The sequence below is a fragment of the Chelonoidis abingdonii genome, chromosome 4, assembly GCF_003597395.2.
Source record: "Chelonoidis abingdonii isolate Lonesome George chromosome 4, CheloAbing_2.0, whole genome shotgun sequence".
Classification (NCBI taxonomy): Eukaryota; Metazoa; Chordata; order Testudines; family Testudinidae; genus Chelonoidis; species Chelonoidis abingdonii.
Genome location: NC_133772.1, coordinates 38,145,095 through 38,164,079, shown reverse-complemented (window position 1 = coordinate 38,164,079; position 18,985 = coordinate 38,145,095). Strand labels below are relative to the sequence as shown.

Here is an 18,985-nt window from a genome sequence, read left to right as displayed (position 1 = left end):
GCCGTACAGCTGCAAGTGTAGCCAAACTCTCAGAGTCACATTCTGGCCCGCTATCAGATTATTTACAACTCTGTTATCTGTTTGTTTTTGTTAACTCTCAATTAACTCTAATGTGTGCCAAACAGTCAGGATAAAGGATCTCTTTGTGGAAATTCAGGTCCTTGCCATCTCTTCAGCTGAGAGCTGAGAAAGCTCCAATCCTCTACTCCTCCAAAGAATCCTCCAGAAAAAAAACAGGGAAGACAAGACTTAATATTCCTCAAACTTCTGTGGTAGAGGACAAGGAGATTTGTTTTTTTTAAATGAAAAATACTTTCAAGCTATCTAAAATGTCATGAAGATACAAGGAAAGCGCATAATTCTATTTTCTCTCTCTTTCCAGCCCTTTAAGAACATTGATTGAACCTAGCCTGATCCAAAGGGCACAGAAGTCAATGGGAGTCTTTCCACTGACGTCAGTGTATTTTGATTAGGCCTATGCCCAATTCCCACACAATTCTAACTAGGCAGCCCACTGCTGAGTGGCAGTAAACTCTACTGTTCCAGGAACTGACACTTCCCAGGTCTGTCCAGGCAACTCCAGTCTCAGCGGTAACAGCCTTGTTATTCCAAAGCCAGGGTTATTCCTACTCAAGACCAGTCAAGGTTTGCCATCAAATGAGTCAGAGTTTAAGACCGGAAGAGACAACTAGATCATCTAGTCCAACCTCCCCTGTGTATCACAGGTCACCAACACTACCCAGCTCCTGCACATTAATCCCAGCAACTGAAATTAGACCAAAGTATTACAATCCACAGGAGACTAGATTATAATGTGATAGAGGCAGAGGATAGGAGGGATCGAGGTGCAACAGTGCCCGAGGCCCCTACGATGGCAGGACAATGAATGAGATATACTCAGATAATGCTGACAAGTGAACCACCCATATGCTGCAGAGAAGGATGAACCCCCTGCCCCACGCTCACTGCCAAGCTGATCTGGGGGCTCTTTCCAGGCCCCACCTATGGCCGTCAGTTAGACCCTGCACATGTGAGCAGGGACCAGCCAGCCCATCACCTCACTGCCACCCCAGAGCCCCAGCCAACCCCATCAATATCCCACTTACAGCTGTGGCTATCCCTGATGCTTCAGAGGAAGGACATAAAAATCCCTCACAGAAAACATTTGGGGGATACGGGGGTGTGGGGGGGAAATCTCTTCCTGACCCCTGCTGGTGGCCAGCTGAAACTTTGAAGCATGAGTTTTAGGAACTTAAGTGAGTCCCAGCCCTGCCCCCCACCATCACAAGCAACTCCATCAGGCAACTGCACTCATAAATTTTTCCAGCTCTCAGTTACGTTGTTTGCCTCCACAACTACTAGTGGGAGGGTGTTCCAGAACCTCACCCACAGTGCAGATACTGAATCTCGACAATTACTTCATGCAAATTATTCTAATATATGTCCACATATCAAGAGCGTTCCTTGTATGTACACACACACACTCTCTCTCGGCTATTTGCAAACAAAACTCTAACAAAAAGGAGGGAAACTGTATTAAAGTCCCATCAAACAGGCAGTTAAAGCTAAGAGAGGTCATGCTGGTGACATTCAAAACCAATTAGTCATTACTGATATCATCAGTATCAGTCCAGGGATGTTTGTCTGACAAATTAGTTTTATTATATGCCCGAAACAGGAACCAACATACACTGGCAAAATGGTCAATCAAACCACTGTACCTACCTGCTTGGGTTTACAATGCAATTAAAAATACATTTCTGCCAGGATATCAATGCCATTAATAAATGTTACTCTCATTTCCATCTTTACCTAATTTAGTGCACCTGATAAGGGCTAAATATTTATAGGGGATGCAGGCAACGATGGATTAGTGGCATATTGCGGGTGTGAGAGAGTGAAGAAGCCCTGTGTGAACATAGCACAGTAAGTATTGAAAAGCTATGCTGACATTTGTTAATGGTGCTGAATGGGAGGTGAACTAGACAGAGGGGCACATTTCTCATGAATTTCAGTGTTTTGTCTTTCTTTGCAATGTAGAATATGGTTATCCAGTGGCCCTAGCTCATGATTTTTATTCCCCCTGGTTATAGTAAGAGAATAATGGGTCAGCTGTTAAAAATAAATGTAAGGTAAATGAAAAATCTTCACATGGCAGAGCAAGAGCAAGGCAGTGAATCAATTCCAAAAATCAAGGGTTTAGAGAGGGCTGAATAATTTTCTGACCAATAGCAAGATTTGTCTGCATGCGAAAAGGCAGAGACCAATGACATCTGATCCTTGTTTGTCAACTTCTCACCAGTCATCTCTGTGCCTTCTTCCATGGGGCCGCCTGTGCAGCGTACAACCTCTCAGAACTCATCTGCAAGGCCCCTCCCCTCTGCACATGCTGTGTTGCTTATGGTGAATCTAGTTAGTTTGCATATATGTTGCATGCAAATTGTCCATTGTTCCGTTTGGTTCTCTCTACTTCTCTCTCCTTGGATAGTAAACTCTTCAGAGGAATTGCAGGGAAACCATATTCTGTCAGAATACATGGTTCTGTTGAAATTGAAAACTAGGTTGATTTCGCTGGAATTTTGTTTCAGAAGAAAAATGGGGCAAAAGTTCCAACAATATCCCATTTTGACATTTTCAGAACAATACATTTTGATTTTTTGTTTTCAAGAGGCTTTTTGGTTTGAATTTTTTAAAATTTTGTATTAGCAATTTCCTTCAGAAACAATTTAAAAAATGTTTGGTTTTCATTCTGATTCGGAACAAAGGCAAATTTCAAAATCCTTTGTGAAAAAGAACTTCTGTCCTCCTCACAGCTCTCCTAGCAAACTGGATGCTACCTTAAGTAATATCTTTCACACTATCTGCTCAGATTCTGATATGAGCATCCAAAGCATGAGGACCCTGAATTCTGCAGACGTATTCTGCTGTTAGCTCTCACACACACAGATATGTACTGAGGGTTCTGAACCCAAGACATTTGGGAGAAAATGATGTGTGTTATTTTGACATTTAGGATCTATTTCTTTGCAAGCAGAAAACCATGATATCTTTGATCTGGGTAGTGGTTTAATTTATCTAGCCAAAGGAATTATATGGCACCACAGTAGCTGAGCACATTACAATCTTTATTTTTCCTCAGCTCACCTCTGTGAAGTAGAGAAGTATTATTTGCATTTTACGGATGAGAACAGCGGCACAGAGAGGTAAAGTAATTTGCCAGGTTCACAACAAGAAATCAGTGATGGAGCAGGGACTAGACTCCAGGTTTCCCAAGCCCTAACCAGTTGGCCATCCTTCCTTTCTAAACACCATTGATGAACAATGTAAAGTCTAGATTAGTGCATGTGTCTGCTTCCTTTTTTGTAAACTCTTAGAACATGGTACAGAAAGAGACTGGGGAACGTTTTACGGGTTCTATGTGAAAGACCCACATAATGGTGAGATATGGATATAATTAATAGAAAGTGTGCCATCTACTGGCATATAAGAACACATAGCACCATTCGTAAATGTGTAAGTTCAATAAAATTGTGAACTCACCTGCAGTGCATAACGAGTATAGCTCAGGATGATGACAGTCGGAGAAGCAGGCTGCTGAAAATAAGCATACACAAGGGGAATGGGCCACTGCTTATATATGAGAGACACATTCCCATCCATTAGATGTGTAGTAAGCTAAAGGAATTTGTGCTGATGGCATGGGCTTCAGAAAGGAGCTGTTTGGGTGTCTACTGGTTAAGGGGTGATCCTTCTAACTAGAATTTAGTGAAGCTGAGGTATTCTTTCTGTGGGATTCTGGGGAACAGGGAGGCCAGTACATATCTAGCCAGCTTGGACAGAGCTCACTGAAAGGAACCTCTCATGTATTAAGCACTCACTGCAGGCTGTCACTGTCCACTTCCTCCTTCTCCATTTCACCAGCATGGAGTAGAACATGCTTCTCTTCCCATGGCTTTCCTGTGATCTTGCCTTCTCTGAGGGATTTTGTCTTTATTTATGCTATGGCTATACCCCAATGTCCATAAAACATCTCATGCTTCAACTGCAGGTGATCATCTTTCAGGGTTTTTAAAAAAATTAAACAATACAAGTATAAACATCTGCTTGAAGATTTTCCTTGAAGGTGCAGATGCTGAGACTGGCTACTCACCCCTTTCTAGTGTCAAGTGGATGCTTGCACATGGCTATGAGCACTGGCAAGCCCCCAGCTTGTGCAGATGAATTATAGTGTTGAATAAATATGCTTTTTTGCCTGACAGTTTGAAATATTAGACTTGGATTTCTTATAGGTATTTTGACAGCTGAATGTATTCAGTGGTGGTGAATTTTTTTTTTTTTAATCCTCCCATTTCTAAATATATGGCCAAATTCATCCCTGGAGTTTTGACTTAGATCCAGTTACAACAGAGTGGGATTTGCTCCTTTGTGTTATGGCCCAGATGTATTACCAGTCTACTCATTCTACATTGCGCTGAATCTCAACATTAAAACATCCAATCTGTGGTTTCACTGGGGCATATAGAATACAAACAGCTTGTAATTTACTGACTGGGCAAATTATTTGGGTCTGCTCATCTTTTATGTTTCACAGAATGCTCTCTGTGTTGGCAAGAACTACCTTATGTCATTACAATGGTGTTATTAGCATAGCAATACAGCAATATCTGGCGCTGTGCAACCAGTAAATTGTTCCAAACAAATAACAGGGTCATTCATTTTACTGCTCACAAAACCTAGTGCTTCATTTCAGGAGACATCATGGCCTCCCTGCTGACTGGACTCCGGCAGCTAGTTATTTCTGTGGTTGTCCTGTCTCAACTCTCAGCAACGTTTCCTGCTCTGGAAAGGTAAGAATCCTTTTGGGACTCCATTTCCCTCCTTCTTTCCATGACTTTCTGTTCTAAGGATCCAGCAGCTAGAAAACTAAGGTCTTGTCTACATATAGAAGTTGCAACTGTTTGTTTTTTTTAACTGATTTGGTTAAACCAGTGCAAGTTTTTGTGTGGACACTCTTATTTTTGCAGTCAGAACAGAATAAGCTAAACTGAAATGACCCACTCACTCTTTAACCAATTTATGTGCCTACACACAAGTTTGCACCAGTGTAACTAAATTAGTTCTTGTCTACATAACGAATTCATGGGGAAATTAGTACAAAATAGCTAGGGCGTTAATTTAAAGCACAGTAGCTATTCTGCGCTTGCTCCCTGTGTGCATACGCTTATTCCACGCTAAGAGTGCCTTTGTATAGATTAGTTTAGTTTAGTCCAGCTAACTGCTGACAAAACATGGGTAGTGCCAGGCCCTCAGCCACGCTAAATCAGTGTGACTCCACTGAAGTAGAGCCCCTGAGCGTCTGACCCTACAACCCCTCAGGGGTGATAGTATGTGCACACTGGACATTTCTTTACAGTGAAACATTCATTTAAGTGAGGTGTGTTTTTTGTTTTGAAGAAGTTCTTTGCTACACCAAGTATCATTACCTGATTTACGTAATGCCAAAGCATGCCAGATATTTCAGTAGACCTGTAGAGATCCTTGCCCCAACGAGACACTCTAGTGGCCCAATCTTGAGAATCCCATCTCTCTCAGGCACAGGTGCTGGAACTAGGGGTCTGGGGTGAAGGAGTGCTGCAGCACCCCCTGACTTGAAGAGGTTTCCATTATATACAGGGCTTACAGTTTGGTTCAGTGGCTCTTAGCACCTCCACTATACAAATTGTTCCAGCACCCCTGCTCTCAGGTACTTATACGTACCCTATTACCCTACCACCTCAGAGTCTTTGTTGTATTTCTCCTCTCAGCACCCCTGTGGAGATAGGACAGTACCTTCCCCATTTTACAGATGGGGAACTACAGCACAGAAAGGCTAAGCGACTCACCCACCATCACACAGGAAGTCTTGGGGATGTTTGTCCCTCCTTTTTATAATTTCAGTCCCCCTGGGAAAAATATTCCCAGCTGTGACCAAGACCACAAACAGTCTGTGTGGAAGAGTATTCCTTGTTGGTTTTTAAATCACCTGTTTGAACTTCCTTTGTTTTCCCGCCCTGCTTGATGGCTCTGTTTACTGCTTAAATGGAAATTCAGGCAAGCACACATTCCTTGGTTTAGGACAGACCTGACTTCTGCCTGGGCAGTGCTGTGGGTTTTGGAACATGTGTTAATAACATCATACAGGGGAACTTATAACTTCACACACAATGTTGCCACACTCATTTTACCACGACAACTGACCAGCAGTTTATGAGTTTTCAAATGATACCTCACAAGGCATACTTTGTAGAAAGATTACTGCACCAGTGTGTAGGGTGCGAACACAGGGTGTATTCCATCACACGTGGTGATGGGCAGGCTCTTCTAAATCTAGCTAGAAAGGAACATAAGACATTTTAACTTTCTGATTAGTTTAAAATATATTTAAATCTCTAAATATTTGCTCCTTTTATGTTTTGAACTTTTGCCTTTTCACCCTCCTTCCCCCACCCCTACTTGGAACGCTTCTGTTTCTCATTGTGGGCCAAGGTAATTATGATTTCTATTAATGGCTAGCTGTGGTCCTGCCTCCCAGCTTCCCCCCTCTCCCAAAGGGATGATTTTAAACACCCACCCCATCCAAAGCATGGCATTGTGCCCATTTTGGTTTTCTGTTCTAAACTCCCAGGGCTCAGAGACATGCCGACGGGGTATTTAACAGTGAACTCAGCAAGATGAATGAAAATGCCTATGTGCAGAAGTTAGTCAAATCTCTCGTGGGCCTCAATCAAAGGTAAAATATACTGGTTCTTCCCTGCTTCGTTCAGTTGTGACCTCTGAACTCCAAAGTGTAAAAAGATCAGGATAAGCCTTAAAAAAAGAGACTATAGCTTGGTCTAGAGAGCAAGCCAGTCAAATACTAGCAAGAAACTGCCTGGCCTTCTCTGGAGCCTGATTCCAAATGTGAGGCCAGATCCTCAGGTGCACCTTGGGTTCCTGAACCCTCCATCCCGATGGCACCCAGAAGCCAGCTCAGCTGCTGCAAAAGCTAAAGCCATCTCAGGGCTGCTCTAACACACTGGAATGGACCCCCCAAGGGGCTCTCAATGGCCCATTACTTCCAACAAGAGGGGGGCTAGGAGAGAGTGGAATAAAGCCAGCTAAGCCACAGGTGATTACCTTCCACATGGGAATCCCCAACTGCTGCTTCAGGGCAGCTTCAAATTCACTAGGTGAATTCTTTGGTAGCCAGAGCAGCCCAAAGGGGAGCCAGCATGGGGCAGAATCCAGCCCTAGTGCTTCAGGGACAAACTCTGCCTTGCATGCAACCAGATCTGACTCTAGAGAGCTCATTCGTCAGCCCTGCAGAGCCCACTCAGGCGTAGCTCCCTCTGAACATACTGGGAAGGAGTTTTGCCTGAGGAAGGCTGGAATAAGGACTTCCCCTTTCCCCTTGGGTGTCTATGCCAACGGAGGCGTGGTGTGTTGCTGTACACTTACAATTCCAAGCCTGAGGTAACAAGGGAAAAAGCAGAGACAGTCTGTGGGTAATTTGTTAGTTTTTAAGGTGTCACTGGATTTCTCATTGTTTTTATGCAACTAGATGATGTTTTTGTGGGGTGTGGAGGTGAGGAGGGGAAACCTTTATTTTAAAAAAAAATTGATCATTTTTTCTAAATACGAACAGCTGACTTGATCGTATGTCATCTAGAGTAAGCCGTATGCCAGTCTAGAACTGTTCCTTTTCAGTTATCTATGTCAGTGCATAATCAATACACATAAGAGAGGCAACTTATCTCTCCTTTAAGTTCTGATCCCGTGGGTCAATCCTAATACACAGTGTTGGGAGCAAGAGCCTATCTGAGCAGTAAAGGCCCACTTGTGCAGCAATTACAGGTGCGATCCAAGTCCCTTAGAAGAGAGAGAGGAGTCTCAGGGCAAGCACATTTATTTTCTCTCTTTCTGGAAGCGCAGGTACCAGAGGCATTCTGATGGCATGTTCACCAGTGAACTCAGCAAGATGAGAGGAAACGCTCAGGTTCAGAAACTAATCAAGTCTCTGGTGGGCTACAAGCGCAGGTAACAAATACATATACTGGGAAAGGAAAGTGACTTATTGGCAATTCAACCTGTCACAGGCGTCAGCTTACAGCTAGAAAACAGGCAGCCAGAATGCAGAGTGACAGGTGCTCATCCTCCAGGGAGAGAGAGCAGTATGTACTTCCCGGACTTCTGAAAGCTTCAGACACCAGAGCTAGCTCTGTATTGTTCCCTGCCCACTCACTACTACTGCTGAGTCTACCCTGACTGCCAGTGTCTGATGTACGGTCACAGGCATGTAAACACCCCTCTGCAACATTACCCTGCCCACTTGTGTGTTATTACAGGCAAAGCTGGTAGCATCACCTATTAAGGTTGCCCAACACATCTCATCATAAGATGCTTCTGCAGTCACAGAGAGTAAGAGAGAGAGTTTGTCCTGAAGAGCTTGCAGTCTAAATAAACCAGGCAGACACAGGGTGGATGGGCAAACAGAGGTGAAATGATTTGCCCAAGGTCACACAGTAGGTCTGTAGCAGAGCTGGGAACAGAACAGAGATCTCCCAAGTACCCATCCAATGCCTTTTCCATTGCCCCACCTGTCAAGTCTTGCCTTTTATATCAATTTTCAGCTACAGAGAGCAGAGACTGTCTGTTTCTATCAGCCGAGGTGTTGAGCTACCGAGCTCCCCCTGAAGTCAGTCAGGTCATGTGAGTCCACGCAATACCTAGTGCAATGGGCCCCAATCTAAGTCAGGTCACTAGACGCTTAGTACAATAGTATCCATCCTCACCCCATCCCTGGGCTCTAGCAAATAACTAGAGCACAAAGATCAATGGAAGCATTAAGGCCTAATTCAGTCCTGGGAAGGAACTATTTTGTTATCTGAGGAGGCTCTTTCCTCGAGGAAAGGGCCTCCTCAGATAACAAAATAGTTCCTTCCCAGTTCCCATCCTGGAGGCATTTTGTTTTTCCTGGGAGGTTCACCTCTAGTGTGATCCCTGAAGATGCATTAGATTTTAGTTTCAAGATGCTGTATGGGTGCTCTTGGGGATGATGGAGCGGAAGTTAAGTCATTCCTCCCTAGGTTGACTGCCTACTGTGAAGAATTTACGTTCTGGAAAACCAGTCAGGATGTAGAATGGAGCTGGGATAGGTGTCACAAGGATAAGATGTATTAAAAACAGAGGACCACGTCTTCAAGAGGAAGTAAATCGGCATACTCGATTGAGAATCTGGGCCAGGGTCTCGTTACAATGAGCCAGGCAACAAGGAAGGGGATTTTCATAGGTTTCACAGAGTTTAAGCCTAGAAGGGACCATTAGATCATCTAGTCTGACCTCCTGTATAGCACAGCTCATGAAATTCCCCCCAAATATTCCTCCATTGAGCCCAATGACTTTCATTTCCTGAAATGCTTTGGTTTGACTAAGCTGTGGTGTGCCAAAGGCAAAGAACAGGAGAGACTGAGGTGCACCACTATCTGAGGCCCCTGCAGTGGCAGGGAATTGATTGGGTGAGATGTGCCCACATGATCCCATATTGTGACACATGCCCATGCTGCAGAGGAAGAGAGGCAATATTGAGAAGCAATGTTATCCTTCAAACACTTGCTTTGACTTCCAGCAGTGCAGAACACCTGCAACTCCCACTAAACTCCCTGGGATTTGCTGGATCTCAGCCCTTGTTAAAAATAAGGCTAACCTCGGTAAAGTCTGAGCTGAATCAACATATCAGCTCATTGCTAAACAGTTCCATAAGTTACTGGCACAGACCATTGCCAGTGATTTTTAGGGCACCTGAACAAGCCAATTTGAATTAAAATTTGTTGCCTGAGTTGAGCGGGATACATGTTTATCTCAGCTTGTTACAAAGATAACATTCAGCACAATGATTGAGCTGAGTTTTGGCATGCTTTAAACTTTTTTACAGCATGGGAGATTTAGGTTGGAGATTAGGAAAAAAATTCTCACTAGTTTTTTGTCACTTTTTCACAAGAATAATTAAGCACTCGAATAGGTTACCAAGGGAGGTTGTGGAATCCCCATCACTGGAGGTCTTTAAAGAACAGGTTAGACAAAACACTGGTCAGGGATGGACTAGGTTTACTTGGTCCTGCCTCAGTGTGGGGAGGGCATGAGTGGGCCCAGATGACCACTTGAGGTTCCTTCCAACCCTATATTTCTATGTAGCCATTTTCACATAAAAGTCAGCACCTCAGCTGATATAAATCTGACTTCAGTGGAGCTCTCCCAATATACACCAGCTGAGGATCATTGTCTTTAAGAACTGGTAGGACAGCAAGTGAAGGAGGAATATTGCAAAAATCAAGCAGGTACCTAATGTGCAGATTGAAGAATAAGCCTTGGCTTTGTATATTTGTACTCTTGTGTAGTAGTGTCCCCGAATCATCTGGACTGGAGGAGCAGGTGGAAGACTCTGGCTTTATTGATCATGCTGAAAATGACTTGGGCTCCAAAGAGAAGCTCACTAAATTAAAGGCTTTCCTGCACCACGTACAGAATCTCAGAGGAAGGTAAGGGGAAAACTCAGTATTATTTCCTTACTTTGCTGTACCTTTTTGATACTCCAAAGCCTCAGGCTTGGTCTCTCCACTAAGTAATCCCCATGGACCATACCTGGTCAAGGGAAGGGAAAGGAACTCCCACTGGCAGAGTTACTGAGGGACATAGCAAGCCATCCTTTGGTGGTCTTTTCTCGGGGCATCACTATTTCCCCATCTCTTCTCTCCTGCTCATCCCTGTTTGTGACCATTGACTCATATAGTAACTCTAGTCATGTAAGGATACTGTGCACCTTTCTCCAGAGCTAACATCTACAATGGATTAGAAGGTCAGTTTATAAAGACATGTTGCAAGATTGAGGCCACTGTTTCCCTGCCTTATCATTCCTGTTGTATCAGATGAGGTTATGATAATCCTGGATTTTATTTCCATGTCTCGAATTCCATGTTTATGTAAATATGTCCCGTATATTAGGGGACAGGTAAGCCACGCAAAACCAACTCTAACAGACTCTCTCTGCTGCCACTCCTGTTCCCCAGCTGAGGTGTAGCTAGAGACACTGTCTGGTTTTTTGACACCTACAGTGCACCTATATGTACTTGAAGTAAACCTGATATTTTGTACAATACAATCATTAGCATAGGAGGATTCAGCTATCTAACTATAGCCTGTCCTTTGCTAGTGTGCAAGGGGAAGATGGTCATAGACGGAACAATCATTCCTCTTGCTTCAATACTACAAATGAGGCAGAATCCTTCCATACTACACAAGAATACACTGGGAGGAATGCCGGCTTCAATGTTGAGCATATCCAGCCCCCTTCTCCAGCTGGCTAGTACATATACTGCCGTCAGCAGCCAGGGAGACCTGAGCACAATTTTCCCCTATTCAGAGGATCAGCAAAGTAGATTTCTGTTTGAGAGGACGCATCTACCAGCATTGCTGTTTGTCTTTGCTGTATTGGCTTCCTCTCCCCAGAACAGAATTGAGCTCCCAGAATAGCAGCAGCAAGTGATTTAAAGACCCAAAACTTTTTGCCCTAGAAAATTAATAAAAATTTTCAATTACACCTCTACCTCGATATAACGCTGTCCTCAGGAGCCAAAAAATCTTACCGCGTTATAGGTGAAACAGCGTTAAATCAAACTTGCTTTGATCCACCAGAGTGCACAGCCCCCGCCCCCCGGACCACTGCTTTACCACCTTATATCCGAATTTGTGTTATATCAGGTTGCATTATATTGCGGTAGAGGTGTATATGTGCTTTCCACATGTGCCTTCACTTCACCTATGTCACCACTGCAAGAGGCCTTCACGCCCAGCTGCAGCATGTCCCATCAATAATCAGGCAGGGAAGTATTGGGGAGGTCAGTTTGATATGGCATCAGGGCAGGTGCAAGGATATTTTGCGCCCTAGGCGAAACTTCCATCTTGCGCCCCCCAACCCTACCCCCCAAAAAATCACATATATTATACACAATACACGGTCATAGAGTAACATGTTATAATTTAGAATGTATGTTTCCACGCTTTAAGTTTACCAAATTTAGAAACAAGTTCCTCCAAGTCAATGCTGTGAGCAATGTCATGTTCTAGTGACAAGGTAGATAGCCCAACAAGTCTTTGTTGCAACATTGATGTTCGCATGTATGTTTTTATCAACTTGAGCTTCGAGAAGCTTCGCTCACCACTGGCCACAGAAACTGGGAGAGTCAAGAGGATGCGAAGAGCAATAACTGAGGGACACTATCTGTCAGCTGGGGGTCAGGGCTGTGGAGGGGATGGGGTCAGGGGGTTTCCAGCTCAGAGGGACTGGACTCGGAGCTGGGGGTCAGGGCTGTGGAGGGGATGGGGTCAGGGAAGTGTCTGGGGGCACTGGGACAGCTCAGCTCTGCAGGCTGCTGTTCTCTCCAGCCTTCCAGGCACAAGGGGAGCAGGAGCAGGGACCAGCCAAGGACCAAGGGGGCAGGAGCACAGGCACCTGAGGCCAAGCTGTGGGGAAGCACTTGCTAACCTTGCCCAGCGCATGAGCGTCGGGGTCCTCTTTCTTCCTCCGCTCCACCAGACCACCGCTGAGGCTCTTTTCTTCTCCGTGCCCCTCGCTGGGGCTGACATGAAGGCTGAGCCAGGGGGCAGCTGCTGCTTTCCTCCAGAAGCCCTGGTGTCACGCTGCCGTCGCAGGGCTCCTGCCACGTGTCCTAAGCAGAGCTGCGCAGCTCTGCCCAGCCGCTGGCACCACTGCCGGCAACGAGAAAAATTGCATAGGCTGGAGCCCTTGCTCTGGAAGGGAAAGGGATTCTGAGCTTCTGCCTGCAGCCCAGGAATTCCCCTGGGTCAGTGCACCGCCGGCAGCTTGAACCTCTGGGCTGCCACGGCAGCGCCCTGACCCAGGGGACCTCCTGGGCTGCCGGCTGCCGCGGTGGCATGGTGACCCAGGGGACCCCCTAGGCTGCTGGCAGCAGCGCGGTGACCCAGGGGACCCCCTGGGCTGCCGGCTGCGGTGGCGCACTGACCCAGGGGACACCCTGGGCTGCCACCGGCAGCTCAGACTCCCTCTCTGTCCCAGCAGCAGCGGCTGCTCAACTATTTAAGAATAAATTGAGGGGCGCCGCTTTTTGGCACCCCCAAATCTTGGCGCCCTAGGCAACTGCCTAGTCCGCCTAAATGGTTGCACCGGCCCTGTATGGCATCAGAAGTCACTGCTTCTACATGTCACAATTGCAGCCTAGCAGGAGGTGGCAAGGCAATTGATGCTAATCTGTGAACACAACAGAGATAGCCCCTGTAATGCCGTGGTTACTTGCAGTATATTATTCAGCTGCTAAATGTCTCTGTGTGCTATATAGCGTTCCAGGCAGCATGCAGTCCTTGCTAAATAAGGGAGCCAAAACTGGGACTCAGGCTGTACGGAACTTGTTTTGTTTGTGTCAGTTGTTGTAGCGGTTTTCTTTACTATACTTCTCTGGTTTAAGAAACACTAGGGTGCCATATATCATGGCATCCTTTGGAAACAGAAGGAAACAGGCTGTCACTGTATATTAAGATACAGGGGAATCAGTGTAACCTTCAGAAACTGGCATTACTCAAGATGTCAGATCACAAACTCTTGTTCACAGCAGCTCAGCTTTTGCTTGAAAACATTCCCCACAAGCAGGTGGCATGGGTGACATTAACAGTATTCTTTGCACCTCTCCTCCAAATCAGTGATGAGGTGGACGGCTCTGAAGGATTAATCCATATAGATATACCAAGGACACATGAGACCAGCAGCTCTTACGATGACTTTTGCTTCATGTGGTTATACCAGAGCTTTCTGAATGATAGGTATGTACGGTGTGTTTCTACTCTATCAGCAAGGATAACCTAGACTGATCGCGGTACTTCTATGGCCTTCATTATCGTAGCATCTGAGTGGCTCCTGAGCCACATGCAGCTCTTCAGAGGTTAATACGTGGCTCCCTGCATAGACGCTGACTCCAGGGCTGGAGCTACAGACACCAACACTCCAATATGCTGTGGGGTGCTCTCTGCTCAACTCCCTGCTCTGCCCCAGGACCAGCCCCCACTCAAACCCTTCCCCCAAGGCCCCTGCTCCTTCCCCTAAGCCTGCCATGCTTTCGCTCCCCCCTCTTTTCCGTCCATTGGCTTCAAAGCTGTGCATGTGTTTAGCATGGGATTTTCAAAAGCACCTATGTGATTTAGGAGCACAAATCCTATTGACTACATGACATAGGACCGCATTTACAAAGTTATTTGGGCATTTAAAGATGCAGATAGGTGCCTAGGCACTTCAGGCATTCTCAAAGCATCTTAGATGCCTAAGGCCAGTTGATTTCAGTTATTAGTTAGGCTTAGCTGCTTTTCAAAATCCCAGTGGGAGCCTCTCGGCATCTTTAGGCACCTAAATACCTTTGAACTCTGACTCTAAGTCACTTTGGAAAATCTTACCTGTATGAGCTTTGCAGAACTGGGTCTTGAGCTCATAGTTTCAAAACAAGGGGAAAAATGCACAGCTGAGCTGACAAGTTCTGTGCCAATGGACTCAAGGGATGGTAATTAAGGTTTGTAGTGTTTTGAAAAAATGGGGGTTAATTGTAATGCAACTGAGGCCAATTCCTTAGGTTTCATATTGTAAATGTGATCCTGCAATAGGATCGCTATTAAATTCTCATAGAGGCAATGGTTAGCCTCAAAAGACAATGTACGAGAGAGGAAAATGAACTGGATTCTGTACATAGAATCATAGATTATTAGGGTTGGAAGGGACCCCAGGAGATCATCTAGTTCAACCCCCTGCTCAAAGCAGGACCAATCCCCAAATGGACCCCTCAAGGATTGCACTCACAACCCTGGGTTTAGCAGGCCAATGCTCAAACCACTGAGCTATAAGTCATGTTGACTTCAATAGTCTTAAGTGCTTTGCTGAATCAGGGTCTTAGTGAGGTTTACATGAGCTTGTAACAGGGGGACAATCCCCTTAAGGGTAGCAGGGACAAGAAGGTTAGTCAACACCTGTTTTGTGATGTGTCCTTTTAAGGTTCCTGGGATTTTTAGAGTGGACGAAGTGCAGGAGATGGGAGAGAGGAGGATGGTCCCAGAGGAACAGTTAATACTTGGGGAAAACCCAGGCTATTGTTTCTTTAAGGGTCTACTCTTCATGCTAGATGGTGACATCTCATGCCTGGGTACTATACGTCACTCATTTTAGACTCAAAGTTGAGGCTTGAGCCTGCAAATACTTATCAAGGGTTCTGCTCACATGAATACCAATGGGACTATTCCCGCAAGCCAGCATTCACAGGGTCACAGCCTGAACTTACACAGAACCTTGGTGTACCTCACTATTATCATCAGTGATATTTAACACTAAAGCTGCTGGGACCGAGTCTCAGCTGAATGAATCAAAATAGCTCAATTGCCCTCCATGGACTTACAGCAATTGAGGATCTGATCCATAGAAAGTTTTAAACACATTTTTAACTAAATCAAACTTGCATCATTGCTCATCTCCTCCTGGAATGTTTTACTGTTGCTTTGTCTCTTATTTTGGGTCTGTCACAAATTTTTACATCCAGTGTCATCCTGAAAAGGCCTGCATGTATGAGAGGTTGTTTGCATAGGGGTGAGGGACAATTCCAAAGCTGAAACACAAGTCAGCATTCAGAGTAGCACCCGTGTTAGTCTGTATCGGCAAAAAGAACAGGAGTACTTGTGGCACCTTAGAGACTTACAAATTTATTTCAGCATAATCTTTCGTGGGCTACAGCCCACTTCATCGGATGCACGTAGTCAGCATGTAGCTATCACCATAGAAATTCACTTAAATTCTATGCAATTCTTCAGGCTAATTCTGATGTTTTGCTTTTGGAGATCTAAGTGCATACAACACTCAGTTTTACCTTCTGACATCAATCTTTGAGATCGATGGCTAAAAAAACCCACTCTGTATGAGGTTGTTATTAAAACTAAATAATATGGGGGGAAATAAAATATTTCTCTGATTGTAGAGAGGCTAGATCTAACATTCTGGACCAAGCCATCTTCTACTTCTTGTAGAGAAGTCTAACTATTCTAACTTAATTTCTATAGCATCTTTATTTAGTTTTTCTGAATTTGAAATATTCTGAACCAGGTCATTCTTATTTAATGTTTAAAGTTACTGGCATTGCCACAAAGGTGGTCTCTTTTTTTTCTTATTGGCATTTTATCAACCATCCCAGTCCCCTTAGGAGAGAGAAGGGTGGTCCTGTGGTTAAGGAACTGGACAGGGACTCAGGAGATCTACACTAAGTTTCTGGTTCTGCCACAGACTTCCTGTGTGATCTTGGGCAAGTCATGTAGCCTGGTCTACACTCAAAATTCAGGTCACCACGGTGATGGATCTCAGGGGTGTGAAAAATCCACACCCCCAGAGTGCCGAAGCTATGCCAACCTAATCCCTGGTGTGGCCAAAGCTATGTTGACAGAAGAATGCTTCCCATCATTCTAGCTACTGTCGCTCAGGGAGGTGGTGTTCCTATAATAGAGGAAAAGCCTCTTCTGTCTCAGTAGGATGTGTCTATACCACAGGGTTTTCGCAGCATAGCTATGATGCTGTAGCTATGCCGCTATAGTCCCTGCAGTGTAGACATGGCCTCGCTGTGCCTTAGCTCCTCCATCTGTAAAATGGGGATAATACTTGCCTTCTCCCACCCTTTGTCCAGTTTGTCCTTTTAGGTAGTAAGTATTTTGGGACAGCAACTGCCTCTTATTTTGTTTTTGTGCGGTGCCTAGTACAACGGGACCTACTCTGGCTGTAGTCTGCCACCATCAGGCGGGTCATGATAATTTGGGGCAACCGGCAGGTGTTTCATTTTACTTTTTTTCTTAACTTTGTAACTCAGTCTCATCGCCATCCTCTAGTCCACTTCCCCTGTGGAATCTCAGATACTTCCTTGTTGTTTGTCCTACTACAGCCTGTCCAAGAGTGATGCAAGAGAAGCCACTCAGATGATCGGCCAATACATTTGCCCAGTCTCCAAACCACTGATTGAAGAGATGAAGGCAGAAGTGCCTGTTCTAGACTAGAAGTGAAGGGGATAACAGCAGCCAAACCTCTCCATAAACTGCAGCGTGGTGGGGTGGGTTCCGTGTGCGGCTTACAAATAAATAAGGAAGCTTTTGAATCTGGTTCAGGGTAAATGATGGGATCAGAAACCGTCAAAATAACAGTAAAGCATGTAATCAAGGGCACTGTGTGTATTGGTGTAAAATAGAGGGTGGGATTAGTAGATGGTGCATGAATGATGGAAGCAGCTTACACAGTACTTTGTTCCAGGCCTGTCTGTTTCTAAACTGTAATAAAGATTCTTCAGCAGCTGTTGTGCTTTGGCTTGTGTTTTGGTTCCTCTGGTCAAGTACCAGGAAGCAGTTGAGAATACAGGAGGAAGGCTGCTGTGCATAGCACTGTGGGGATTGCTAGGTCAGGACAAGAATTGTCCTTCCCTCTCTCCCACTTAACTATATATGTGTATGCGCATGTGCACGCGCACACACACACAGCGGTCTAGTGAAGTCAGTAGATTTAGCCCAGCTGAAGATCTGGCCCTCTTTGTTCATCAAGGTCTCACCCTTACTCTGATTCCCCAATGTTAGAAAGACAGAGCAGGAGACATCACACAGACAAAGAGATCAGTGCTTTTGTTTAAGCAGAAAACGTCAGATGGGTGGTGGGTTTTGTGACAAAGATCTCCGTGAGAACTATACTACACTGATGGCAGCTATATATGGATCAATTTCCAATCCATTCTGCCCTTCTGTTTAGAGGACTGGTCTTCTAGCAGTTAGAGACAGGCACTATAGCCAACTGAAAAGCAGAAATTCATTCTTAATAGTCAAGCTTGTACATGCTGCTTATGTCACACTGCATGGTTTTGATGCTGTTTCCTTGTAAAGATCAGGGGATCTACTTCCAATGCAAAAAGAACTAAATTCAACTATCATCTCTAAACATTAGGCAGCTAAAGAACATAAGAACAGCCGTACCGGGTCAGACCAAAGGTCCATCTAGCCCAGTATCTTGTCTACCAACAGTGTAGTGGCCAATGCCAGGTGCCGCAGAGGGAGTGAACCTAACAGGCAATGATCAAGAGATCTCTCTCCTGACATCTATCTCCACCCTCTGATAAACAGAGGCTAGGGACACCATTCCTTACCCATCCTGGCTAATAGCCATTTACATACTGTAGAGATCATTCCTTGTTGCCTACAAGACTGTTTATGATGTAGCTCATCAGAAAATTACCATTCATTTTTCTTTCAGAGACATTTACAAAGCAGTTAGTCTTACACAAACATATGTCATTTCCCTTAATATAGCACTAAAGAATCATTTCCATGTCTCACAGGCCAGCTTCCATTTATTGCAGCATGTGGGAAACCATGCTGCTGTAACTTTCTATTACCAAAACATTAGAAAAATCTCAAAGAAATATTTGGAAATATTTATGTGATTAAATCACTAAAAGCAGCATGGCTAAAATTTTCAAACCCGGCTTTGACAGCACCTTGACTGGGATTTTCAGAGCAGCGTAAGTGAATTAGGTATCCTAAGCCCATTGAAATTCAGCCCTAAATGTTTAATTAAGTGCCTAAAACATAGAACTGGACTCTTCAAAGCTTGCCTATATTCAGACATAGCATGAATTCAGCCAGAGTCCAGCAATTGTTCTAGTGTTAACCCTAAGAGTTTGTTTTCACTAGGAAATGTAATCATGCTTTAACAATTGAGTTAGCTGGCACAATGCTAACCTTGCCCTTGTCTGCGGTGATCAGTCAGTCAAGTCACATTCTGCATTGTGTCAGCTAGACATGATGCTGAATGGGACTTGCACTGCCCTAAACTGGCCAGTCAGCATGGTGCCAGCTAACTCAATGGCTGAAAAGCAAAGTTAAGAGATGATTA

The 18,985-nt window shown here is 44.7% G+C and overlaps 1 protein-coding gene across 1 annotated transcript; it reads left to right on the top strand.

Moving 5' to 3' along the window:
• Positions 1-4,758: 4,758 nt before the first annotated feature.
• SCT (secretin) lies at positions 4,759-17,109 on the top strand. Its single transcript, XM_032773447.1, has 5 exons — positions 4,759-4,847; positions 6,665-6,769; positions 7,951-8,055; positions 10,413-10,553; positions 16,998-17,109. The coding sequence occupies exons 1-5, from the start codon at positions 4,759-4,761 to the stop codon at positions 17,107-17,109; spliced, it is 552 nt and encodes a 183-aa protein (XP_032629338.1).
• The last annotated feature ends 1,876 nt before the right edge of the window (positions 17,110-18,985 follow it).

What these genes read in the sequence shown, in the direction of transcription:
- SCT (XM_032773447.1), top strand. Translation starts at nt 4,759, where the DNA reads ATGGCCTCCCTGCTGACTGGACTCCGGCAGCTAGTTATTTCTGTGGTT. An exon ending in ACGTTTCCTGCTCTGGAAAG is followed by an intron (nt 4,848 to 6,664) that starts GTAAGAATCCTT and finishes CTAAACTCCCAG; the next exon opens with GGCTCAGAGACATGCCGACG. An exon ending in CTCGTGGGCCTCAATCAAAG is followed by an intron (nt 6,770 to 7,950) that starts GTAAAATATACT and finishes CTGGAAGCGCAG; the next exon opens with GTACCAGAGGCATTCTGATG.